At 39.1% G+C, this 28,000-nt stretch overlaps 1 protein-coding gene across 8 annotated transcripts; it reads right to left on the reverse strand.

The window, feature by feature from the left end:
* Positions 1-1,225: 1,225 nt before the first annotated feature.
* MATR3 (matrin 3) lies at positions 1,226-27,999 on the reverse strand. 8 transcript variants are annotated; one of them, XM_055718686.1, is made up of 17 exons: positions 27,576-27,834; positions 26,114-26,220; positions 24,717-24,784; positions 18,502-19,575; positions 13,990-14,051; positions 13,428-13,469; positions 13,050-13,153; positions 11,984-12,036; positions 11,433-11,558; positions 10,679-10,804; positions 10,325-10,495; positions 8,927-9,058; positions 7,762-7,805; positions 6,891-7,281; positions 4,841-5,234; positions 4,118-4,239; positions 1,226-2,488 (listed from the first exon to the last, which is right to left on the reverse strand). In XM_055718686.1, exons 4-17 carry the CDS (start codon positions 19,390-19,392, stop codon positions 2,438-2,440), a joined length of 2,709 nt encoding a protein of 902 aa, XP_055574661.1. In that variant the 5' UTR covers positions 19,393-19,575; positions 24,717-24,784; positions 26,114-26,220; positions 27,576-27,834; the 3' UTR covers positions 1,226-2,437. The 8 variants fall into 8 exon arrangements, with proteins under 8 accessions (XP_055574661.1, XP_055574667.1, XP_055574663.1 ...); XM_055718692.1 differs by lacking the exon at positions 18,502-19,575 and having other exon boundaries at positions 27,576-27,829; XM_055718688.1 differs by lacking the exons at positions 24,717-24,784; positions 26,114-26,220; positions 27,576-27,834 and adding an exon at positions 27,922-27,936.
* Position 28,000: the final 1 nt, after the last annotated feature.

Consider the following 28,000-nt stretch of genomic DNA (forward strand, 5'->3'; position numbering starts at 1 on the left):
GAGATTTGACTTACTTTCTGATGTATAAAAGCATCACGCTGCACATATGCAGACATACAGCTTTATCAGGGTTTTGAAAGCATTAGGCACCTAACAACCACTGATGGCAGAAAGACTCCATGGGAGCAAGGGATATTCTGACTCTGAAGTCAAACTAAGCCACAGTTACTTTCTGCCTGGGAATTCTTTATGTGTAGACACTAAACATGATGTAACATCCTCCTACAGTTTAATCCCCAGTAGTCACGCAGGTTAGCATTTAGAACAGGCTGAGGACACCAGATTAAAGATCACTAAACCGCACAACAGCTAAGGAAAGGGTACTTCAAAAATAAAACATACACAGCTGTAGTATCTCAATACATTAATCTTAACTGCATGTTGTAAAAAACCTTAAAATGCTTGGGGAAGTTGGAGACCTTCAAAATAAATTCTTATCTACCATCTTTAGAGAGAAGGGGATGACTGCCAGACACTGAAGCTTTGAAGTCAAGTCCTCTGTTTGGCTGATGAACTAAGCAAGCCTTTGAGACAGAGGAATGACAAATGTCATCATAAAGCAAGTGGGAGTTCAAGTACATCCTTGTGACTTAGCCAAAATAGAACTGACTGCAGGGCTGCTGTTGTTTGCACTTTCTTTCAGGGGCCTTGGAAAGCTGTAGTTTTAAGACCATATCACTGCCTTATATTTAATCAATTTCATACAAACACAAACAATTTTGCATACTAATGTGTGTCATGTAGAAAGCTGTAACTTATCTTTGTAAAAGTGCAAAAATGAGTCACTGCATGGGTAAGGTTTTATAATTTGGATATGCTATTTAAATAAAATCTGCACCATTAGCTGCTTATCTGCATTTCACTGCTCTATACAGAGTCCCCAGAGAAACTGCTACCATCACAATAGATGTTTGAAGTCATACTTAATTCTTGCACAAAAGGGACTGAACACCTCCCCTTTTTGTGAGGATGTAGCAGTTACAACTTTACTTCCACAAAACACCATTCTGTGTCTGCTAGATGTATTTGCTTCAGTAAATTCACGAAGATTCATTTGGAAATGCTTCTTGGCACTGCAGCCTCCCTGTTGGCCAACAGAGTGTGCTTGGAAGAATTGTCCCTAGTCATTTTTATCCACATAAACGTGATGTGGCTTGAACTTCAACTTTGATAAAAATACTGTAAAACTCAAGAAATAAAACTGTCAGCAGAATATGCCTACCGGTGTTTTAACAAGTGATATTTTAATTTGTTTGGAAACAAAGGAAAGAGAAAGAAAAGTTATGCAGTAAGCTGCTAAATCACAGGTGTTAAGACATGCAAATTTTAAAAAGAGAGCTAGCATTTCAGTGTGGTATCATGAACACAGGAGTAAAGAGTGCAGTAGACACATTGGTTAACATGCCAAACATCTATAACAGATTACTGTTGCCTAGCCTTGTTTATTGGTAAATCACTTTAGTAACCTGAATTCACAAATAAGCAGTAAATAACAAAAACTACAGATAAACACAGGTTACACATGCAAATTCCTGTTCACATATCACATGTGCAGGTACATTAAGAGCACAGTTCTAAAGATTCTTGATGAAACCAGATTTTAACAAAAACTGTTTTAAAAAGCAGGTATGAAAAAATTACATGTGAAGAATATAAAGGTACCTTTTTTACATTTCAGGACTCAAATGCTTCTTCCGAATATACTAGAGATGTACGACAGCTACAAGATTCAAGTAAAAGCAGGAAGAGCTCAAGAAATAATACTGGTCAGAGAAGTATGGGCATTTACTTTTCACTAAAAATACACGGAATAGCTGAATAGGAAAGTCTATCAAGAGCTTAGAAAAAAAAAAATCACGAAGTTGTAAAGCTGACTAATCACTGATTTTTCTATTTGCTATGTAACAGCAATGACATTAAAAGAAACTGCAATTCAACATTTAAAAAAGCAACTTACATTTAAAGACTTTTCAAAAATGAAATGCAATGACAGCCTTACACTCAAAATTAACACCTGCTAGGCTCAGACTGAAATATGGAATGTTCTAGATAAAATAAAAAAAACAGTGTTACTTTTTATTTTTTATTGAGAATGGAACTGAAAGAATTTCTGAAGCTTGAAAGTAGTAAATTTCACTTAAATGAGGCTTTCTTCCCATAGATGAGCTTTCCACAAGGGTGCAAGATACTTTTCTTTAATAGCTTGAAGTGTCAAAATGAAAACTTGTTGCTATTCTCACATTAAGAACAAATTTTTGTCATTAACTTAACTGCGTATTTTTGCTACAACATTTAACACATGAACAGACCTATAATGCCTACTGTATTTCACTAAACCAAAAAAGAATACAGTATTTCCATCTACTACTTGTACTGCTTTTAAAAAAGATTAACATTAAAAACAAAGCCACTGGTTTCCTTACATCCTTCCTTCCTTTTAAGCTTCTTTCTTTTGCCTGTGGTCTTCTGCCATTTTATCCAGAATTTTCTGTTAAAAGAAAGCAATCATATTTTGCATATATTTAAAGAGTTTGTTATAGTCACAACATCAACAATAGAAACAAATATCCTTTTCAAGTTATAAAATCTGCAAATATTATTCGCAATGGTCACAACAAACAGGACTGGCACTTCTCTGCAGCCTGAAGTGAAGTGGAGCTCCTCTGAAGCACCGCACTATTGCTACGCCACCAAACATACAGCTCGCCACCAGCAAACGCTGCATGGCAGCCTCTGCAAACACTGACCTGGCCCTGCTGTTAATGCTTCCCTAACAGGCTGGCAAGCCAAGAGAATTATTTTCAATTTCGTCACGGGCTTGTGACAGCAATTGTGCCACTTACCTGGTTGGAATTTGCAATCTATGAAGCCAGGGACAAAACATCTCCCCTCCCTAGAGAAGGGTTATTTTGCAAGCTTGAGGAATTTATTGTCACTTCGATGACATTTGGTAGCCGTATCAATTCATCTATTTATCTGCTCTTACTGCTCTCAAAGAGAATGAGGCTCCCTGCTAGAGAACTGCCTTGACATTGTGAAACAAAACCTGTGTTTCCCCCCCTTCCTTACCCCGTTCTAAAATACCACCAATGTTACAAAGTCATTCAAGAGCAGCTCACTAGTCATTTGTGCCATGGAAAAAGCAAATCATGCTTCATTTAAGTGATGATAAAAGTTAATAAATTTGGATTATTTCCCCCACTTCCCCTTTCACATCAAGTCTTTAAAGTCCCATAGTCAGGTACCTCAATGGAAAAAAAAAAAGCAAAAAAAAAAAGCTATGGGTGATGGATGAGGTGGGTTTTTTCTTTCTAAAAGGTTCTGCATGGTAATTGATTTTCTGATCTACTCCTTGTAGTGTTGTTTGCTTTGCGATATTTATTTGTGCCATCTGCCTTCCAGGGCATTCTATTTGTTTAGGGTTCCCTATTATTAAGGGAGAAAGCAAACATTCGGAGTCTGAGATGCCACCCTTCTTTTCTATGAAACCCCCGGGCGTTGTTTTCAGCTCAATAATCAACTGATATGAAATCAATTTATGTGAACACTGCATTATTATTAGAATTTCATTTAGGATTTCCCTTTCTCAGAGGTGGTATTTAAAAAAGCAGCTCACAGTACACAAAGATACAGCAGCAGCATTATGATTCATGCCATGCAATCATGTGATACCTAATCCAATTAGAAATTGTAAAACATGCTCACAAAATCAGAAGTTGCAAATACGGATATTTTTTTAAAAATATATATAGATTTCAGTTTAGGCCCATTCTTAAAGGGCCAACTGAAAGGGATTTAAGTCATCTGTATTTACTCTGTGCCACTAGTTCTAAGCCTGGCCTTTACTCCAATTGGAATGCCATCTTTAATCCAAATTTACAAAAAAGTGCTGGAGCCCATCTTTAAACTGTGTATCCTGTGTATTATTTTCACAAGATGAAGAAAGGTCTAGCTTGAATTAGAGACCTCTGAGAGGTCTAGCTTGAGTTAGAAGTTATAGAGTAAGCCAATTTCCACTGCCTGAAAGCTTTTTTTTTTTTTCTTTAATCCAGTCTCATTCAGATCTATTCCCCAGGAAATAATCACGCCATTTAAAATGAACAAGTTTTTGCCTTACCTTCAACTTTTGATAATGAGGAAGGCTGCTGCAATGGGTCTTTTTTGCAACATCTTCATTTGTGTAGAACAGGGAACACAATTTGCAATAAAACCCTGTTTTGGGTACCACATAATTCACACCTAGAGAAGTAAACACCACAAAATAAACTAAGAGATCTACTCTACATCATTTCTTTTAATGTCATATGTCATTTCAGCTAAATCTTAAAACCATAATTCACTTTACATTAAAAGCTGCTTTATCTTTAAAAGTCCTTGTTTTAGTTTAGTCAAGCCAGGGCCTAGTAATAATTAAATATGTGCAGGCTTTTTTTTTTTTTAAGTTTAAAATCAACCTTTCAGATTAAGGGTCCATTTTATTAGTTCCTTCAAAAGAACTAACAATGTTCTGTGATCAGTTTCTAAGTTCTGAGTATTTAGTATGAATCTAAACTATTACCACTATTGTGATTTGTGCTATTAGTTGAATTTATATTGCTAAAATACACCTCTTCCAATTTAATTTCTGCCTAAGGAAAGTGTTATGAAGAACTGTATGAAAATAAGGGAAAAAAGAAAGAAAGTACTAGGGTTAGGGGAGGAGTGAAGAAGGGGAAGAGTAGAAAGCACTAGAATGAAAGGCTCAGAGGCCATGTGTTGCCAGAAATAAAAAGTCAAATGAAATGAGAAATGCTACTTCAATGCACAGACATATTTTGCAAAGAAACAGAAAAAGCCTTACCAACAGGAACATTTGGCTGGTATGGCCCAATCCTAAATTCATCTGGAACAAGAGATTTCTCTTGGACATTCTTTGTTTCCTGTTCATCCTGGGTGTCTGTATTTTCATGGGCATTCTTCTCAGTATCCTGTGCTGTTGCTGTATCAGAAGCCTCAACAGTTTCAGCTTTCGAATTATCTTCGGTTTTGGTTCCATTTTCTATCGTTTCATTTTCCTGCTCTGGCTCCTCAATCTTGTCTACCTTGATTTCTGCCAAACTATCGTCATTTTTGCCAGCAGATTTTACTGCCAAACCTGACTTGCGGAGTTTTTGATGATCCGAGTCTTCTTCATCACCAACCTCATCTAGAGTGACAAAACCTTCCATGCTCCGTGGAAAGCCACCCACGTATCGCTGTTGAGAAAACGTTTTCCTTATGTCAGCTTATTCTTAAATGTTTCCCTCAAACTGTCTTAAATTTCAGCAGAGAAATATCTTCTCCAAATTCCCTGGAAAAATGCTCAAATTCTTCCTTCAAGACCTACCTCACTCATTCAAAATGTTACTCAAGCATGCAGAAGTGTAACAAGCTCTTTTTAAATGTACTCCACTGTCCCACAACCAAGTGTTCAATTTCAGAATATTTTTTTTTTTTGCATCATGAGGGTCCACTGTTCTATCATAGCAACATGTGATCTTCAACTTGAATTTCAGTATCTTTTTTGTTCAATTCTTACTGTGAAAGTCCTTTTAACACGAGTATTTTAATTTCAAGTGGAAGTCATTTTGGAATGCACAAGTTTTGTTTCTATTTGAGACAGTCCTACAAGATCCTCAAATTCATGCCTGCATAAAAGGTAAAACCTTACCAGAACAAATCTGTGCTCACTAATAGTATGACAGTTCATAAAAAATTAAAATTAAGACCTCTTTTTCAACCAGTGGAAAGCTTGGAGCTTCCAAACAAAAACAAAAAACCCAAAACCCACCAACCACCAAAGCTCTGGAAGTCTCTTAACATCCAGCTTCATTATGTCTGAATTCCAATTTTTTTTTTTAAACATTCCTGCAGATATGGAGACATCAGTATTCCACATGCTTAACAGCAATCGTGAGCAGTACTGCAACAGCATTAGCTTTGTATCTGTGCTCTAAGAATGTAGGTCTTCAAGGAAGCAAGTCTGGATTTTGAGGCAGTTTATAACAGATACCCACACAATAAGAAATAATCACATCACTGCTGTTACATGGTGTTGGAATTAATACTGCTAGTGTAACTAGCTTCCTGATGGAAAGATTCCGCCAAACTGAAAACCATGCATGCTTCATTCATTAAGAACAAGGAACATACCTTACTTTTTTGCAAAACAACATGCCAAATCAACAAAGGTACTAAGCATGCTACTCCATATAACTCAACACAATTGAAAAAAGCAGCTGGCAGAACATAAAAAAAAAAATCATGAGTGTGGGACCATCTGGTGAGAAAAATGGAATTCAAAGCAAGTACCCTCTGACTGAAGGCATCCTGAAACTATTTTTCCCCCCTCCACTGAAAACGGGCCTCTGCTAACCACATATGGACTTGCCTACCTTTCTGACTAAGCACAAAGTGTAGAGGTACATACAATTTTGTCCAAGTCTACATTAACCTCAAGTCCCAAATCAGTTTGAGTGTCCTGTTCTGCTCTGTGCTCGGAAGAGTAACTACAGCCAGTCTCACCAGAGACTGCTCAGGAGAAAATAGCTCCTGGCTGCTTAGTATTAGTCAAAAAAGGGGTGAAGAGAAAGGCAAGAAAAACCCCAGGAAGCAACATGGGTAGAAGCCCGCAAGTTAACAGTTTCTGTCAAAACAGAAACAGTGATTTATAAGTGATTCCATCTGCAAGCTACATCCAATGGGATCTTCCATTTTCTTCACAGGAGCTTTAACACCTGTTTCTCTTCAGACAGGTGTGCCATGCATGTGTTTTAAAGACCCACAGAAAAAGATCTGAAATAGAATGTACTGTGGTGTGCTATTTAAGATAGACAGGGTTTTCCACACTCAGGTACCTTGCTATAGATTACCTTTTTAAGCTTTTTCTTTGTTGCTGGATTGGCCACAACATTCCCCTCAGTTTTTACGGTCACATCATCAGCTGTGTCCTTTTTTTCTTCAGTAGTTACATCAGCTAAATTGGCAACATCTGCATCATCTCCTGCTGAGCTGCCACTTTCTAACAGTGCTGCTGCTTCCTCCTCATCCACTAGCAGCTCATCTTCAGATTCAAGGAGTAAACTCGGCTCATCTTGGTCTGCCTGTTCGCTACTTTTAGTGCCCGATGGCTCAGCAGCATCATCTTGTTTCTCCTCTTTCACCTTATCTTCTACACTGCCACTTTCAGGTTTCTGAGTAGCATCTGTTTTAGACTTCTTATCACTTGGAGAATCTTTGCTGTCTGGAGAATATGTTCTCTTTCTGTTAAGAAAAAAGAATACTTGCTTGTCAACCTGAACAGAGCCCAGAAATTACTAAAAAAAGAAAAAAAGAGGTAGGTTATATTTTTCTAGACAAGCCTGAAAAAGATGGTGTTTTAGTTCAGGAAACGGAAGGGTGAGGGGAACCTCGAAGGATACCATTCTTCTAATATGCAAAAAGCTGCTGCAAGGAGGAACTGTCCTTACAAGGTAGGACAACTGCTTGTGGGTTTAAACTGCAGGAAGGCACAGCTACTTAAGGACTGGAAAAGATTTCCTGAGGAGCCTGAAGAGGCTGTGAAAGCGCCACCATTAGAGGAAGAGGGTAGGTAGCATATTAGAAACAGTTAATCTCAGGGCACAACAAACACCACTTTGATCTCAAAGCTTGCCTGACTACTTTTGCATAATTTCTATACTCTGGATACGGTGTTGTCATATTTCCTTTAAACAACATTATGCTTTAGCAATAGGACATTACCTAGTTTTATCCTTTTTCAGCAGTTCAACTCCTTTGTTTGGAATCTAAAATAGAATGAAAGAAATTTGTAATTCCCAGTAGAGTATTATTTATACAACTGTTGCAGCATTAATTCAGACAAGGCAGCACAATTTAGCCAAGCGCTTCCAATTATGTTAATCCACAGGTACTCTTTCACCATGCCCACCTACCCACCAATTAATAAACTGCTATTATGTTAGCCAGGACCTTACCAGCCTAGAAATCCCACGTCTTTATTCACAGTAACCATCAGTTATTCAATACAAAACAAATGGAACATCCTGCTCCAGAATAATTATACACAATTCCTCTTTTGCTTACGAATCGATACAGCGCTGTGCGGGCAGTGGCACAAATCAGTCTTTGTCTGTGCTCTTCCTTACTATTAGCAGTGGGCTACATGTAAAGCTTTAGCAGACTCACAACATTTATGACTTAACTGAATATGAAATTCCACTTGTATGGCAGTTAACATGGAAAACTGTTCAATGAGTCCGTTAAGTATTTGCATGTGCCACAAAGGGTTCATTTTTGGTGCATAATCATGTGCGATACAGATCTCTTCATACTCCACAACAGAAAGCTTATATTTTTATGAGACAGCTGGACAGTTCAGATTTGTCCTGCTTTTCTACCTACCGTCCTAGTCCGATGGAGAAAAAGTCTTATAATTGCAGAAGTATTAGCCTGGTGTTACGTAAAAAACCCAAACTCATCAGCTAACCCTTCCCTCCTTGACATGAACTGCACAGGCAGAGGTGCAGTTACATCTTAAGTTTTGACAAAGCTTATTCTCCAAAATTAAATCGTTAGACTATCTAGGTAGTTGGAGTTAGTGTCCACAACAGGGATCAAAAAGCTTTCTGGTGCTAAACAAAAAAGGTTTTGGATGGCATCCAACACAAGAAACTCATTCTGTTATTAATACTGCATAGTTTAAAAAGGAGTCTGGAAGGAAAATCCTTTCACTTTGTTCTAGGCCTCATAACACCACACTAAGGCTAAGTAATTGCACTTAAGTGGCCAGAAAAAACTAAAGCAAATTCCATTATACAAGCAGCTCTGAATTCTCCATAAGTGATAACTGTCTTTTACTTCACTTTACACCTTCAACTACAATTAACAAACTAAACACACTACTTACCCTTAACACCAGTTTCTTGTATTTTTCAGATAAATCCACTTTCACACATCTGCCTTGGAACCAAAGCGCTTTGTTGGCACAATGCTCAACCATAGCTAAAGCATCTTCTCTGGTCTCCATCTCAATGAATGCCTGAAAATATTAACACCTGTTAAAAAGAACTACAAAATACACAACACTTTTGCAGCCAAAGCTATTTAACTTATTAAAACACAACATCTCCAAATGCCGAAACAAAATTGTGGGATTTAGCTATATCCCTCCTGTCCAAAATAGCTGTACAGTTTAAAATTTACCAAAGTGCTCTATACACCTGAGCTTTTCAATCCAGTAATAGTCCCATAGAAAGTTCTGAGATTAAACAGGTATTAGAAAAATCTGCAAAACAAATGTCACCATAAAGTAAAATATGATTCCAAATAAAAAGCATCTGGACAATGAAACTCATTTATTTGAAGCTTAATTATCTGGGAATTCCAGGGTAGCTAAGAAACTACCCCAGTGCATCTTACTTTTCAACAGTAGCCCGAAACAGAAACACAGCAACTGCTGGTCTCTAAGCCCTGCTTTGTGAGGCATTCCTCCAAGAAAACAAGCCTAAGTTTGCTGAACAAGCTTTTAAAAACACAGCTGTGCTAAACTAGCATTGGCAGACTGAAGAAGGGCATTCCTGCATCCAATTCAGACAGCAAGGGATTTTATTCTTCTAGTGAAGTAAGGTCAGGGAGGACTTCCTAGGGGTCATACAATAGATTCTAGCAATCTTTCACTCCACAAGTATGGCATTAGGGGATTCAGACAATTGTCTCTTTGAAGAAACACTGGAATTTCCTTTTTAACTCATGGGAGCAGCAAGCTGGGACAGCAAAGCTAAAAAAAAAAAAAAAGAACTAAACACACACTTATGTATTTATAGGAACCATATACATGCACAAAGCATTCTGCTATTCACATACAATGTACTATTTTCCAACTTCTTTGTTAAGACAGCCACAGCAAAACTGCTGCTTTTGTCCATTTTTAAGAATGAAAAATGAAGGGTAAACAAAAACCCTCATGTAATAGTGGAATATATTTGTTAATGTTTCACAGGTAATTTTTTTCAGCCTTAAAAAAAGTTCCAAGACTCCTAGAGATTTGCATAACAAAAATGAAGCCTCAATGCTAAATATACCTTCTTCACAGCTGAGGCTTTTTTTTTTTTAAAGCAGCTCACATGACAGTAACATTTCACAGTAAGCTAGACAGAAAAATGCCACCTACATAGACCCCTAATAATTTCTGTATCTATGAAAAGCAGAAAGTCTACAAATGCACCAATTAAAACCACATCACTTCATCTCAGTTAAAAACCCTAGCTTCAAATCTTCACACATACATGTTCCTATCATCAGTTACCTGGCTTTTCATTCTCATGAGTATGTAGTTCTTAATTTTTCCATATGGTTCAGCCAGTTTGAGTACTGCGTTGTCAGAGTATCCCGAGTGAGGTAAATTGCTGAGGTGAATCACACGACCGAGCTCTGGTTTTGGCGGCTCAGTTTTTTGGTCCGGTTTACCCTCGGGTTTCTAAAATTAGAGGGAATGAAATTTTTTAAAGTACACACATAAAATATAAATGTGTAACTGTCCCTTGATTAAGTTGATCCAGCCGAGAAGCACATAAATTAAGAATAACTTAAATGTAATGGGCTTCTAACACTGACTGCTCCAGATTAAAATCAGGCAATTTTAGAAAAAGAAGTGTTTTACCTTTATTCTTTTGTATTTCTGTGACAAGTGGACTCTGACTGGTTTACCAAACACCAGCGCAGGTGTTGTTGAATAGTATTCTACTGCAGCCTGGGCATCTTCAGTGGTCGACATTTCAATAAATGCCTGAAATCATAAAAACAAATTAAGTGCTACTCCTTCAAAAGTTAGTATTTTTGTTTAAAAACTCAAGCTATTCCTTTCTTTCCTGTAAAAACTGGTGCATGAAATACAAAACCTGCTTTTTGGTTACAACATTAACTGACCTGCAAAGCTCGGCATTAATTTCACATACTTTATTTAGGTACACAAATAGAACTGTTTGGTTTGTTTACATTCCACTTAGATTTGGATTCAGAACATTCAATTGCTTCCTGCTTTTTTCTATGATACTGGCTTTTTCCATGCTTCACATTACAACACTGTGTCATATAAACTAAGACCAACTACGTTTTCAGAGAAAATTAGAGCAAGAACAGAATTTGCAAGCATAGAGTATTTTTGAGAAAGCTATGAACCACCACCAAGAAGGATTTTTTAACAGTATTTAAGTTGAAATGCAGTACTACAGCATTCCTGGAAAGACACGTACTAGTCACTCCTCCTTTCACACACTCGACCTTAGTGATACATCTGTCATCTTGCTTGGTAACAGAGTAAGTCCTTTTACAAAAGTTAAGCTTAGACAATAAGCATAAACATACTAGAAGACACCAAGCAGTGCCAACAGCAGTACTAGAGGGCCTAATCTTACCTCATTGATTTTGTTTAGAATCAGGTGATTTGTAATTATTCCAAACGGTTCAACAAGCTGAAGCAGCTGGTATCTCAAGTTCTTTCCCCTCTGGAAATCCATGATGTGAACAACCCTGCTTGTCTCCTATTGAAGGCAGAGCAAGATAACGGAACGTGAAAGAAAATGTCTATCAGCTAACCTTAAAAAGTCTGTCAAGGCTCTGCTCTACTTGTATAATTTTTTAAAAAAATTTTAAATCTTCAGTAGTAATCAAAACAAGATGCATACGGGAAAGGCACAGAACCTCCAGGGATTTTCAGAGGAAAATGCCTGCCATGCCAAAGTGCCTTTCTGTATGTCCATGTCACAGTTTCACCACAAGTTTAAATAGGGTCTGTACAGTTTTGGAACAAAGATTTTGTAGAGTACTTGGCACAATGAAACCCCAATCTTATTCCAAAGCTTCAGTATTCACAATCTATTCATTCAAGAAAAAGCTTATGAAAACAAAAAACCAACCACACAACATAAAATTGTTTAAAAAAAAAAGACAAGTTTTTAATACTAACCACTCTGCCCTTTTGCATGTGTCTCGGTCCCTGCATATTTCCATTTCCAGCTCCTTTAAGAAATTAAAAGAAAGACCAAGCTTAGGTCAACCCTTAAGAACGGTATTAACATGTCTTTTCACAAGTTCTTGTAATCCCAAACCAGAATGACATCAATTTTTACAAACTATTTCATTAATCTGAAAAGGCTGTTCATTTATTTCAGAGCTTTTGTAACTTTAGGTCCTCCTTCCTGATCATTCAGTTTCAGTTTAACATCAGAAAAAGCTGCATTTACTGCTGTGCAGAAATAGCAGAGAATACATAAAGCCCACTGAAAATCTCTCCTGGTTTAGAGTACAATTTTTTATAGTAAATATATCACAAGATGTGATATCTCCTTAACTAAGATATACTTTTTACAATTGTGGTTTTAGGTGTAGAAAAAGACTCCCTAGTTTTGGTTCTAAAAAAATCACCAATTCTATCATAATGCCCATCTTACTAGGAAACACCTGAAAAAAGCCTTTCAGATAGTTTGGCTCAAAGTCAAGTTTGAGATGTTTTGAAAAATTAACAGTACTGTTTTAATGAAATAAGTAAGAATGCATCAGCTAAAAATTCCTTTGAAGTATCTGAAATACTTCAGGATGTCAGGATGTCTAGGTAAATTAATTAGTTTTGCTCTTTTTGTCACTTGAACTACTTAAAAAGTAGGAAGTAACCATTTCGGGCAAGAACCTGATTCTTAGCCTGCCTTACTGGGAAGAGGAGGCTTGCATCATCTACTTCCCATTTCTCAGTTGCTATTCAAATCTACTTGTCAAATTCGTTTGGAATTAAGTGGGGGCGGTGGGAAACCACTTCAGACACTGAATTCCTGCAAGTTTCACCAGAAAAACCCTACCAACATGTGACTAATGAGAAGACAGATAAAAAAATTTTAGACAGGAAAAAAAAAGTTTCAGTTCCACTGGTCAGAAAAGTGAATGTTTTGTTGTTCTAAACCACTGGTAACATTGAAACAAGATTAAAAAAAATAATCAAGAACTTAAGTTTTGCAAAAGTAGGTGCCTGTTGATGTTACCTCTTGGCCCAACAGGAGGTCCTCCAAGGTGGAATGGAGGTGGCGGTGGTCCCAGAATTCCTGGTGCAGGATTTGTGGACTGCTGCAACATAAAGGGATCACCCCTAGAAAGAAGGGAAAACATGCCTTAGTTTTAGACCAAAACCAGTGCAAAATTATAAACCAAAAATCTGAAGTTTTCATTCTCAAAACCCCTAAAAAACCCCTGCAGAGCATCAAAGGAGAAGTCAACTTTTGCTACTTTTACTGCTGCTCTTCAGCTAGTAGAAAACAAAGGGCAGTATCTATCTGAAGAGGTGTGTTGTTTCACGTAAAAAGTTAAGAACATCCTCTGCTTCAAATAAAGTTAAGAATAATTTAAAATTCATTACTACTTACATTCCATGTCCTGAATCGCTATCAGGATTCCATTCTGGATATCTTAAAAGAACAACAACAGAAAAAGAAATTAAGAAAAACACAATATCCTCTACATACGTAATAATTTTCATACAATCAGTGATACCTCTGTATGTTAACACAGGTAAAACGCATAGTACCACTGCCCACTACAGGACCACTACAAGAGGCATGAACAGTACCTACGGACAGAATAGAAGTGCTGTCCTTAAAATAAGCTTCTGACACTAATCCGTAACATGCCTGCCAATTTCCAATACAAACTGCACACAGTTTGTCCTACAACAATAATGTGTATAGTGTAAGTGAATACAACAGATTCTCAACCGTTCAAGATCCTCTCTTTAAAACGTTACGTATAGATCAGCAGGATTCAGAAGTTAGGAACCAAGATCCCTTTTTTGTCCTGAAGGTGCTCTTTTTAGTTGTTTCTATTCCCCACAAGGCACAGCATGTCTTCCAAACCTGCTTTGTGCAACATAATTAACCATTTAGTTGTACATGCCCTCATGCCACAAGAATGTTTACTTCAAATTCATACATTTCAAGCAGCAGCTGACAACGTCGGCTGTGAGTCGCTCCATTGATATGATGGTTCCACTCCTGCAGCAAAGTAAATAATTAAAAGTTAACAGCCACACATGGCAAGCCATTTTTTAACAAAATACTGTTGTATAGTGCAGTATCTTCTCTTCTAAGCTGAGGTATCGAAGATACATCGATAACGAAATCTCTTTTTGTAGTGCTTTCAAGACACACTGAAATTGGGCCTACCTCAACTGCTAACCTGGGTAAAAAAAGCATCTGATGAAAAATGCCTTGCCTCTACGGGCCGATCCTGCCTCAGAGGTGCAAAGCGTACCAGGGATAGCTGCTACAGCATGCACGCACATTACTGCGATTTCAACTTCTAGAACTGGATGCAAAGTTATTGTGTCTTCAGTGATTTGAGAATTTCCTCCACTCTCTCTGCTTCGTTCCTCAGACTTTTAAAGATCAACGTGAACTAACCATTCAAGTTTTTAGAACCATAAAGAAGCCAAGAAATTGCAAGGAATTCAGAAAGGAAAGACTGAAAGAAATGAAAGTGCGTAGCTAGGACAAACTACAAGTATACAGGTAAAATATAAAAATATATGACTGTTTGAGGGGAATAATCAAGAAAATAACGAGATCTAAATCAAGATGGTACAAAGGAGGAACAATGTAATTAAACCAAACCAGCCAAGTAAAACACCTTCTGGTTCTGACTTCAGCACCAGGAAGGAATGAGGGTTTTCTACTTTTTCTCTGTAGACTATTTTGATTATGAGGGGAGAGAGTTACTTTAAGAGGAGAAGCATGGGGACTCCTCCTTTATTGAAGTAGAGCGTACAATCTCCACATTCTCACAAGTAACAGAACTAGTTGGTGCTACATTCACATTTGTAAAGTGACAGAACTTCTGCGGCACATCTGCGAACCAGTCTAATTTCCACTCTGCTGCTCTTCAGTAAGCAAAGGGATCAGCAGAGACACACAGGGCGAGTTAGCTTTAGGTTCACAGAGAAGTGAAGGAGAGTAATTCTAGATCTTTGGGGAGCAGTTTTAACACCTGAAGGTTTTCTCTTACTGACTACATTTTCAACTGTGAACACATACACTGCACTGGCCAACTGTTTTGTGTGTCTCTTCTTACATGTGTATTTCTGCTCAGCACCCACAAATGGTTTTTTCCTAATCTCTCATCTTTCCTGATTATTAGTTTCCACCACACTATAGCCATTCTTCTGGACACAATGAGACACTCCTGACGCTTACTGTAGTGTTTCCATATGCTAAATGCCTACTTTACACTTTCTACAAAGGACAAAAACCTGGATTTAAAGTGCCCCATAAATTACTGTTGTTAAGCTACACTGAAGTATTACTCCATGATACACAAAATATAATGTGGAGCAAGATGAAACCTTCATTCATTTTATCAAGAAGATAAAGTAAAGATAAAGTAAAGTGAGGGCACCACTTCTTGTTAACTGCACAAGAGGTAGGCTCTGCAACTACTGATAAATAAGCTGGCAATTACGATGAAAAAACCCCACCAAAAACCCAAAGCAAACCTACCTATGAAACATCAATACATAAACCCAAAATTTCTTCAGTTTAAAACTTGCTAACAAGTTTTTGTACTATACAACAGAAAGCAGTCCTTCAAACACTAAAAAACCCTCTAAATTTGGGTGCACTATCTGTAAAGCCTTGGTGGCTGGTTCTGCTAGATATAGCATGCTTTGAAGATGTCTTAAGATGTAATGTAAAATATCATAACCTGAAGTAAAAGTTATCTGCAAATTAGAGCCAAAGTTTGGGAGATTTAATTCGTACTACACTTCAAATGCTTTTTAAAAAAGGAGACCTGACATATAACTTAGGACCCCCCCCACCCCAGGAAAGTTTTCAGGAGCTTTTTTATAAAGTGCAATTTTTAATCTGGACTTCCCTCTACTCCCTGCCTCTGTCCAGTCTGAAGCATCACTCCTCTGAGGTTTCAGAGAACTAGGTATTTACAGGCGCTAAAATTAACATGAACACCCAAAGCAGAGAGAATCCAAACTGAGTTCCTTAAAACTCAGATTACCTTTTGTCTCAATTGATGCAAGCAAGAGGACACGCTGTTCTTCAAAAAATTAGGCCAAACTTAAGCACCTAATTTTAGACAGCCCTTTATTAGGGACACAGCCATATTTTTCCTTAGAGATGTACCACCATTTCAAATGTTTAACCTCCAAATTCATCTGCTCATGTTGCATCAGCCTTTTTCTTCAGCAGGGAAAACAATCCCTCCACATCTAACACCTCACTCCTTGATAAAGGCATCAGGATTGACAAATTGCCTAAAAAAACCTGGGGCACAATTTACTTCACAATTAGACAGAAAACAAACTTGGTCTTAAATACATATATCAACATAAAGAAGCTATTAATAATACCAGTAAAATAAAAAGAGGACTAGTCTGCCAGTTTACATTACTCTAAGGGTGTTTTACCACTTGCTTGGGCTTAAAATATACATTTCTGTATTATACACGTCAAGAAAATTTTCTATGATATTTTTATTTGGAGGTGGGAAAAGTGATATTTTGATACTGCAGTGGAAAGTTTACATTGTCCCAGCTAAGAAAAGCATTCCCTTTCTGCTTTCCATAAATTTTGGTTCAGATCAGATTACTTTAAAAGTTACAATCTACTTGATTCAATTTTGTGGGAGACAAAACAAGACTTTCTGTAACTGTTAGATATGCAAAGCAGAGGAAAAAAGGAGAGAAAGAGAAAAATTCTTGCTGTAACATGATTCTGAAATTAGAAACAAAGCCCAAACTTGGGTCATAAGAAACAGATGATCCAATCTCAAATACTTTGTGGTGTACTAGAGTTAAAGTCAAAGCATATTCCTAAAAAACCAGATGTTTCACACCTTACCAAAGAAGTCAGCTACTTAAATTATGCTGTCATAAGAATTTGGTATTTCTCATACCTGGAAAGATACTTCATGCTGGATATCCTTTCAACAGATCTGCATACCAAAGCAAACTAAGAACCACAAGGCTTTAAAATAAAGTGCTAAAAAGAACCCTACTTACAGGATTATTGGTTGCCATCTTCAAGGGCCTCAGAAGTTTATGTTTTCAATCTAACCAAATGAAGTCCTTTTACAGAACTGAGCATGGCATCTAAACTGTTAGCACTTTAAACCTTTTATGAAAATACACGTCAAATACAGGAGACAAGAAACCTGGATTACTGTGATTTTTTAAAATATAAAAGTAATTAAAGCAACACAAGTTCATAAACTGTCAGATCAGCTGGAGTTACACAGTGTGCGCTCTAAAGCTGGTTTGATCATTTCCTTGCAGGTACAGATTAATTCTCATTTCAAAAAGATTACAGATGTACAGAAGCAGCACTTTTTGAGAGGTAACTGTAAATAAATGGTTAGTAACAGCAATTCCACATTGTATCAATTTTACAGTAACAGCATGTATTCTATTTTCAATTGAAGGCCTTCAAGCTAATCAGCCACTAATTGTGACAAGAGGGCCACTGTATTAGCCAATTAAATTGCCTAGTATACTGAAAATCAGCAAGATGAGTAAAATTGGACAAGCTGAAGGTGAGAAGGCTCTGAAAATAACGTCTGAATAAAACAGGCCATTTTGAGTAACCTGCTACCTTTGCAGAGAGTTGAACTACTCACGAATAAACTAAGAGGGAAGTCTCAGCATACTAAATATACCCGAAGATCCACTCTACTTGTGAGCCAAGTAAAGAACACTACTACTAGGAACACAGAGCAGGATACTGCAACAGCAGACTGATTGCTCAGAGAGTCTACAGGGATAGATGCAACATGTGACAATAAAAAGTGAGTCTGAAGTGTCTAAGAAAGTTGTGAAAAGGGAGAAAAATGACGACAAATTTCAGCCATAGTATGAGATAGAGTGTTAAAGTGAAATTAAAAAGGCAAGAATGAGCTAATCTAAAACGTGGTTTTTACTTTTGCAAATAAGTTCCAGGGCTCTACATTAACTCTTTCCCTTTGGACAGGGAAAAAGCAGAACTCTGCAAGAACGCATCTTAACTACATATAAATCAGCAATCAAGACAGATGTGGAGGAGAGCTGAAACTAGCTTCCTGAATAGCACAGTAGATACACTGCAAAAAACCCCCAAACCAACAATAAAAAAACCCACCCAAAAACTGCTTGAATGCCAGATGTTTGTGGTTAAGAGAACATGTAGATGTAAAATATAAATAAGATATCCCAGTAGATGATAGCTGTTTTGACTTGAAGCTAAGCAATCTGGGCAAACAAAACACATTAATGTAAAGCCCTGGTTTACAACGTTTGTTAACAATTACCTTGTAAATAAACCAAGTGCCTTTTTCACTCTCAAACCAACTTTCAGATCATTTCAAAAGCAACCAGGCTATAGAAATAATTAAAGAAATAGGTAAAAACAGAACAGATACTACAACGTAAAGGAAAACAGAAGTATCTGGTGCATAACTCACCTTATTAGAATGAACTGGCATATCACATATAGAGCACAGATGGGGATAACCCTTCGGTAAGAATCCATGGAAGTCTTCAATATTGCTATTTGGAGGAGCACCTCTCTTTTTCTCAAAGAGAGATCTCTCAGGACCAGGACCACGACCCATTCTGTCATACTCACTGTCAAATTTATGATAGTTATGCGAAGTCTCACCATAAAAAGATTCATCCCTACACCTTTCTCCATCTCTTAATCTGTCATCTTCATAATCCATTCTGTCATAATAACCAGATTCTTGAGAACGACTTCCATGGTCATAGTCAACCACTGGGTTGAGACTAGGACCACGATCATCAAAGCTATCTCTTCTAAAATGCCTTTTTTCTTCCCAATCATCCCTAGGTACTCTGTATGGTGGTTCCCGTGTGGATGATCTGCCATCTCTACCATAACCTTCTTCAGCTCTCCTCCTTTTAAGTTGTAGAAGGATCTGAGGCAAGTTTTCAGGAGTGATCTTGTCCTCGGGATAGCGACTCAGTTCATCTAAGTCTCTAGCAGACAGACCAAAGCTGGCCAAAATGTTAGTGGCCTGGTCTGCATCTCCACGGTGCTGAGAAGACAAAGGGAGCGGACCTCTACTTCCAATGTTAAATATAGACTGCAAATTATGGGAAGAGGTACTACCAGAAGACAGTGCACTATGAGATCCTTGTTGGTTCAATGAAGAACTCATTCCAAGATTCATTAAGCTAGCAAGGCGTGCAGTACCCTGGTTCATCCTTCCAAGAGATGCTGGCATATTTAAAGACTGGGTAGCAGCAGCAAGAAGGCCTATTCCTGCAGAGAGGTCACGCCCATGACCTTGTGAATCCCTACTCAGAGATGACTGCTGGAATGACTTGGACATTGTAGAACTATAGCTCGTCTACTTTATGGATCAAAAAATTTCCTTTTTTTTTTTTTTAAAGATGGCTGAAAAGAGAGCTCACACTAGAAAGCTAGGCAAACTTCACTTCAAAAATGGTAACGCCAAGAAAGAGGATCAATAATGACTGCAGATCTTCTTCAAGCTGAGAAACACCAGACAATTCTGTAGAAAAACAAGCAGGTTTAGTCATAAATCCCTTTAAACAGATGCAGTTTTAAACTTATGCATCATGTTGATCTAAAAAACATTAAAGATCTCAATCTTACAAGGCTTTTATTACATAACTTAACAGGTTCAAGAGGTACCCAGAACCTACGTATATTATTTCAGATAAAAATACAGCAGTGTTTCCTATACATACTACTCCTCTTCTACAAAAAGCTACTTTCATACTGAAGACAAGTGAATTTCAGAAGTTTGGGATGTCTGAAAGCATCTAAAGTTTACTAGCACATAAGCCTTGATCTCTGGTTAATGGTTTTGTTTATAGCCTATATTACTGTACTGTGTCTATGAGAAGACCACAAAAAAATTAAGCTCATAGAATCCAAGATGACTTTGGCATATAATACATATTTGAAAACGAAACCTATACCACCACAGAACAGGACGAGAGGAAGTTAAAAGTAACTGAAGTTTGGGCAAAAAGTTTCCGCTGTTAAGATCTGGTAAATAAGACCAAACATAATATTTAATCTTTATGCAGTAAAATTCAAATTACTGATGTGAAGACAGATGTGAACAAGGAAAATAAGTTTTAAATTTTGCAGGAAGTAAACAAGACCTCTTGCTCAAATTGCAGTTATACCGATAATAGCACTTAGAAAGTGATTCTTTCGTGTTACATTGCAGCTGTGACATCAGCCTGTACTCTCAGACCACAAGCATCAGGCTTTGTACTGGGATGGGAGAGCTAAGGAAAACCCTGCTCCTGCAGAAAGAGATACTAGGTGAGTCAGGAGATGGCACGACGCCCCCAGCCAGCCCTGCAGGACACCGGTGTCTGTCTCTTACCAGCATACTGCTGCCTTCCTTCAGGCCCAACACTCTGATAACCATGACCACATGTGGTAGTTAAAGATCCTGAAACAATAGTCATGAGAGAGGTATCTGCCCTTGGATCCCACTAAAAATACTAAATATTTGGGCAGTTTTAACTAAACTGTATTATCAATATCCACAGTGTATTTTATGGTGTAATGGATATACTTCACAAGACTTTTTTTTTTTTTAAGTGCAGAGCAGAAATAAACTGTAATGCTTCTCCCCATACTCTTTCAGCCTTGGCTTAAGTACACAAAATGTAAAGCAATTCAGCACACATGAAAAAATTCCACCCGGAATATGTTGTTCTTGGGTCCCTGATGAGGTAAAGCCCTTTCAAATCTCTGCAGAGCAGTTTTGCTTCTCCAGCACTGCCGCTCAGATGCACATGAAACACAATCACTTGAAAAAGAAACAGGCACAAATTGCATAGCTCCAAATCAGTTTCTAAGAGAACAGGTACACTTAGAGAGGAATGGAAAGCACAAAATTAAAGCAAGGATTATTCCTTGAAGAGACCAGTTCTGCAGAAGGCAGTTTCTCTTGTACTGGAAACAGAAGAAAAAAGGTCAAGGTTATGAGCATGTCTCTGTCCCAGCTGCCTTCCCAATCCAGGGCCCTATTTCAACAGCGCAAAGTTTTTTCTACTTTAAGTTGAAAAACACTTGCATTTTCTTTCTCAGTAGCAGCATGTTAAAAAAAAATACGCATTTATGTAGAACAAGAATGGATTTTATGCGAGATATATAAAGTACACAAAACCCACACAACTCCATCTTTGAAAAGCAACTGCTTTATCCATCTTGCTACGTATCCCATTATCAGTGTATCTAAACTTATATTTCAGCTATGCTTTTAAAATCCACATACATTGCAGTCACTTGAAGTAAGCTTAATTGTGTAACATTTGGTTAAGAGTTAGAGATCAAGAAACATGGCGATGGAATTAAGTTTAAAAGTATCTGAGGCAGAAGACAGAAAAGCACTGCAAAAAGCTTCAGAAGAAAACAATAAAACAGGAATACAGGGAGAGCAGATGAAGCAAATTTTAAGTGAGATATCCAGGACAAGCTGACCACACCAGAGAACACCTAATAGAAAGCATTTAAGAATTACATTGTAAAAATGAAGACTCTTTAGAGTTCAAACACGAGAGAAAAAAATATTCACCTGGGTATTGTGTTTTATCTTACATACATTCAGTAATCATCAAAGTACTTTATGACAATTTTACAAGGTAACCCTTACTCTTTCAATCTTTACATATAGATTTCCTTGTAGTTCATTCACACACTTACAGAACTGAACTTACTACGTTCATCATAAAATCAGGTATTCCAGAGGGCTTTACAAGCCTGACCCTGACAGTGATTCAGCAGTCAGCCGTGTGGTCAGGAAAGCCACGGTGGGTCCTGCTGCTAATGCAAGGACCTGCACTATTAGTTTTCACTAAATCAGGAAAGTTCTCCACTTTTCAAAAACACCCTTTCTCTTTGAACAGATGCTCACTAATCCCAGTCACAATTTGCAATTGGGACTTCACTGTCCACTGCTCAGGAGAGATTAGCAGAGAACAAAACCCATCACATCCCAGTCTGGCACAGACCTGGGCTGCAGAGAACCCGATTACATGCCATGCTTTGACCCCACATACACATGGAGGTTTTACATAACTACACTGTGCTGCTGCAAACACCCACAGAAGAAAGCAGCAAAGGGAAAAATAAAAACAGAAAAGATGGGGGGGGGGGGGGGGGGGGAGGAACCGAGACAAAGAAACAAAGAGGAACAATCTATGAAAAAGCATGAAGTTGAACAGTAAGACAATTGTATGATGAAGACAGACCATAACATTGGCAGTTGGTGCGCTAGCCAGTAAACTGCCCTACACCTAATTAGGTATTTGAGTGAAGTACTTACAAAAACTAAGTTTCTAAGTTATGCTAAAAAAAAAATCATTTATCACTGACACTGTTTATCACTGTCATCTTGCAGTTGCTGTACTCTACTCCTAACCATCCCAATTCTTTAAGATCAGATGAAGACAACAAAACAAGGGCAGGGGAAGAGGTCTAAAAATCCCACCAAAGAATGTTTAACTTCCACATGGTCAGGTTTAATATGTGATTCTAAGACAGCATTTCATGTGTTGATCACTTCTGAAAGATTTCATGTCAGTATCTGATAGAGACAGGTTCCCACAGACCAATGCCAGCTTTTAAGCGGGTGTGCCATCAACTGAGTCACAGCAACAAGATGAGTATGACTGAACAAAGCTGTCTAAAGATCCAGACATGATTTAGCAGAGTTGAAAGTGTTATGCTAATTGTTCTTCATGTCATTTCGGCTTTACTGGGAACAGGCTTTCAGATACACATTTTTAAGATCTGTGGACAGAAATTTGGCCATATTAAGATTTGAAAATATATAATATAAAGCAATCTTGAAAAAAGTTGAAAGTCAAAATGTTACTAGATTTCCAGACAAATGTGGACAATGAAAAACCCACATTTTATATCTATCAAGTTGCAAAAGAGTTTTCTGTAAAGGCAGACAACAAAAATAAGAAATTTGAATCCTACAGAATACACTGCTACCAAATAAAGGCCAAAATGCAGCTGATTTTCATGTAAAACTGATTTTCAATAAAGGTTACAGGACTCTTGCTCCACATAAAACTGTTTTCAGGAACAAAATTAATATTTAATTCAGTGAATTCTTGGGATACATTGATCATGCTGAACACTGTAGCTTTAGATTACCACCTTTTATGGAATACCAGTAGGTCGAAAATAATTCCCTAGCTCCCTATTCCTTCTACCACTCAGTTGTTTTTAATCTGTGCATACATATTGTAGCTTTAATATTAATCTTGCTTTTAGAACAACTCATCTTTTACTCGTTCTTCTTCCACTATTTATAGAAAATTCTCAGCAATTAAAAAATAACTGTTTTCACTTTCTAGTCAGTTTCACTTTCACTTCACAACCAGATTGACTCAAAACACGTGGAATTTAATCAAATAAACTCAATTTTGGTAAAAATATGAAATAATCTGCAAGCTGAAAAAAACCACACCCCTCAGTTTGTAACACACCACACCACTCTGGAAGACCGTACACGCTTTGGGGAAAAAAGTCTTGAAGAAGTTTCACATCCACAACCGTTTGTATAAAAACCCATGGATTTTTCTTCTCCTCCTTTATGCGTTACACCAGGTGCAGCAGTCCCTTTTGAAGCAATCTATTCTGCTATGGAAGAATTTGCATGCTTCTCAGCAAAACTCTCCAACATTATGGCAAAAAGTTACCGACGGAAGAGATCTGGAAGTCCAAGTGACAAATTCAGACAAGACAGCTCCCCACGTTGCTCTGAGAATTAATGGTAGTAAAAACAAGAACTCACAAGGAAATTGGAAGCAGATGTTATCTAGGCCCTGAAAGACCAAGTCTAATGAATCTGAAATCTATGGGATTAATTGTGGCTTGGACAATAGAGAACAGGCCATTGTCTTTCCAAAGGCAAAGGAGGAATTGTTTAGCAGCCCTAGACAGAGAAAACACAGATCATCACCCATTTCAGGTACCAGTGTTCAGAGTGGCTATTTAATGTCGCTGTTTTGCCTGCAAGAAAACAATTCCTCTTGTTCAACTATCTTCAAAGGCCATGACCTCAATAATTAAGCAGCACCTGGCACACCGGATGCATGCACTTTTTCTGTGTGCATAGATTAGACGACCTGTTTCAGGCAGAACAACTGGAAGAGTCTCACTTGTTAGGATTATGTTCAGCTTCATCTCAGCGACTTGCTTGATCAGAGGAGCACACAATCTAAGATCTGAAGTTACTGTAACAGACGATTGCTTTAGAACAGAAAAGTATTACATATGAAAAACATTTATAAAATGGGAAATTAAAATGAATAGCAATTAAGAATCTTAAAATAACTTACAGATTTCAACATCTGAATGCAGAAAAGAGCATTGCAAAAAGAGCATTCAAAAAAAAGCTCATTTCCTACCTCTGCTCATTACAGAATTTATTAAAATTCAAGCACCCTTTCTGTAAGAAGTGCATGGAAAACAGTGCTTTTACTCCTTTACAGAAACAACATGAATGAAAAAAGGGTCCAAGAGTAGTACAGAAAGAGTAAGAGAGGCAAAAAATGTGTATTTTTAGAAAGAGAAAACAGAACCAGTCAGGGACATGCTGAAAAATTGCTGTCACATCTACTGACCACTCCATAAACACACAATTACCTCTATGGCTTCCACGCGCTCCTTCCTACTACTTCTACGTCCACTCTGCAACTTTCAGAGCTCCAACTCTACAATAAAACGGATGTACAGAAGTTCCAACACCTATGAAAAGCTCCATGAAGACATTAAGACTTGGTTCAACAGAAGTCACTGCAGAATGATGTAGGATCTCAGACTGGAAGCACTGGTAATAACGATGGTATGTTCATGCACTTGGCAAACCGAGGAGATAATCACTATTCATTCACATCAGTTGTGGAGATGAAAAGCCACACAGGCACAAAAACTTTGACAAAACCCACAGAATATACCATAATTATTAAAAAAAAAAAATCAGGTCACACAAAACGATCCAAAGCCAGACCAAATCAGAATTAATTACAGCAACAGAGAACCAATTCTACTTTTTTTAAAAACAAAACCAGAACACTTTTGTATTCTTATCTGGTAGGTGATTAAAAAGCCTTCTGACTAATCAGTGAATTTAAGCCTGCCTACAGGCATTTCCAGGGCTGGGATGAAATTGCATTCTTTCCCAGCTGAAATCTTGCATGAGGTTGCGGAGATGTATTCTAGCTGCAGAGAAGAATCAAGGGACTGTTTGACTGTTTCACTGCTCAAAATAAAACCCCTCTTGTTTAAGTTATGACCACACAATATGGTACTTACACACTTGCAAACTAAGTTCACTCAGAAATACTGAGAGGTATTCACTTTTGTTTTCACAACTTGTTGACAGAGCAACAAGGAAGAGTGCAAATAGCATGGAGGGTACAAAAATACACTGATAAATTATTTCCATTCAGTTTATTTGTTAATTTCTTCGCAGCTTTGCTTACAACAGCTTCTCTCTCACATCTGCTGAGCTACCCAGAACACTGTCAAGTATTAACTACAAAATATCCTCACATTCACCAAAACTCTCAGCAGAGATGTGTGCAAGTCAGAGAAGGGCAGTAGACAATTATTTACTTTAATTCCCACCAAAAGAACATTTTTATTTAAGTGTATTCCTGAATAAGCCAGGTGGCAATCATACTTCAGTTGTATGGATTGTAATACCACGGATACTTAATTTAGTTTAGAGCCTTACAGACTGACTCTTCTCCCCTCCCCCTTAATTGGTTTTTTGTTTTTACCTTCAGGAACATAGATATTCACATTTTAAAGATTCATTTAGGATTTTCTCTTTGTTATTCTTCCCATCACTTAGTGTGGGGATGTACATAACACCTAGATATGTGCATAACACTGAAAACTTCAGTTTCCAATACACAGTAATTTTGGATAGCTTCTCTAAAACACTGAAAGAAGGCTTGTGACACTGCAAACGTCAGAGGAATCATTAGGAAGTGAAATCTGAATGACAAATTACAGAATTTTGATCATCTCCTTACCTAGTGCCCAATGTAAAACAATGGGATATTGGGTTGCCACTTAACACTCAGATGTACAAGTCTCAAGTGCCAGTATCCTCACTCAAATTTAATTATTCCGTGTAGTTCTGTAATAAACAATTTTGTGAGGTTTTTGGTAAAATTCAAGACAGATATTCACCAATTTCTCGGTAACACATTAAAATGTTAATATATGATTCACTGCATTTTGAAAAACTAACGTAAGACTCTAATATGCTAAAGTTTTCAATGTATTAAACGTGTTTCCAAATTCAGGAAGATTAAACCACTGCATCAAGAGATTCTTTATAAAGAAGTATCAGAAAACGCTCCCCGTTCCTCTTCTGAGGCAGGAAAACCACAGACCGGCCGAGAGCCGCGTTCTCAGCAGGAGCTGCTCTGCTGGAAGTCAGGACCACCTACACCACTGACAGTTCGAAAACACTTGAGAATTTAGGGCTGAATAAAAAGGATACAGACCGTGCAACGATTTAAAACAGTATCAGGTACTTTTTTCCCAAAGGTATGGTTCGTCGAAAGGAAAAGAGCCGTACATTTAGGAGGGATTTTTCAGCTTTCTTTCTATAGCATAAATGCTTCGTTATCAGAACAAAGTGGTTCTTCAGGTTCCCAGAAAATTCTTTTTAACTTTTGCTTATTTTCACCACAGGTGAAATTTGTATCTCATTACTTTGACTCAGGAAACAAAATATGCGCTTTTTAAAGCGGAGAACGTTATTAATCCACCACAGGAGGAGAAAAAATGAATAACCCTGCGGCATGATTTATAACCGCAGCTTAAACTGTATGAAAGTGAAACTGAGTAGAAAGAAGAGTCAAACGGATGCTTCCACTGTCAGTATTCTTAATGCTCGATTCATTAATTCTTAACGCCAGATAAACATCAAACCCAGCAGTTCTGGAGAGTGACGGCCCTCCCCGTGGGGGAGGCCACACGCCGTGGGGAGGCGGCAGGCCCGGCCGCGCTACCGGGGCGCTGGGCCCGAGCTCCAGCCGAGGGCGAAGCGCCGATGCAGCCGGGTCCACCCCGGGAACACGTTTTCCCGAGCGACCGATGTGAAGCCCTCCCGCCGGCCCGGGGGGGGGGGGGGGGGCGGCCAGGGCAGGGGGCCGCCGCCGAGAGCCCGCCCTGCCGGCAAGGGGCGCCGCGGGCCCGGGCCGGGCCGCGCTTTGTTCGGGCCCGCCGGAGGCCGCGCGGCCGGCCCGCAGTACCGCCAGGCAGCGCGCGGGGGCGCCGGCGGGCGCTGCGGGCGGCCCGGGGGCAGTGGCGGGGCCGCGGCACCGGCCTGCCCGGGCTGGCCGCTCCCGCATGCGCGCCCAGCCCGCTCCCCCCCGCGGCCGTTCCTAACGGCCGCTTCCCCCCCTCCCCGCGGAGCGGCGGCCGCCCGCGCCGATTCCCAACATGGCGGCGGGCCGGGGGCGGCCACAGCGCCGCTCCTACCTGCGGGCCGGCGGGAAGGGAGCGCGGCGGCGCCGCCCGTTCGCTGTCGCACCAGCGGCGGGGGAGGGAGGGAGAGAGGAAGGGAGGGACGGAGGGAGGCGGCTGCGCGAACCCCGCGCACGTCTCGCCGCACTCGCGAGAGCACGCCCGCCCGCAGCCCGCCTGCTCACGTGCCCGGCGGCCGCTCGGCTCGACTCCGCTCCGCGCCTCCGCTCCGCGCCGCTCCGCCCGGTGGCGACGGCCCCCGCCCCGCCCTCCGTGTGTGGATGTGGCCCGGCGGGGGGGCGGAGAGGGAGGCGCCGCCGACCCAGTTCTCGCGAGAGGGGGGGGGGGGGAAGCCGCTCACCCTGATCTCGCGAGAGCCCCGCCGCGCCGCGCCGCGCCGGCCCGCTGCTCGGCCCCCGCTCATTGTCCGCGCGCTCCCG

The sequence above is a fragment of the Falco cherrug genome, chromosome 8, assembly GCF_023634085.1.
Source record: "Falco cherrug isolate bFalChe1 chromosome 8, bFalChe1.pri, whole genome shotgun sequence".
NCBI classification, from domain to species: Eukaryota; Metazoa; Chordata; class Aves; order Falconiformes; family Falconidae; genus Falco; species Falco cherrug.

Bases quoted from the DNA above. Each gene is read 5' to 3' on its own strand.
- MATR3 (XM_055718688.1), bottom strand. From the start codon at position 19,392: ATGTCCAAGTCATTCCAGCAGTCATCTCTGAGTAGGGATTCACAAGGT. The intron at 13,470-13,989 runs GTATGAATTTGA...TGTTCTTTTAAG, and splicing joins TGTCAGCTGCTGCTTGAAAT to ATATCCAGAATGGAATCCTG. The intron at 9,059-10,324 runs GTAACTGATGAT...TAATATTTTCAG, and splicing joins TCATGAGAATGAAAAGCCAG to GCATTCATTGAGATGGAGAC.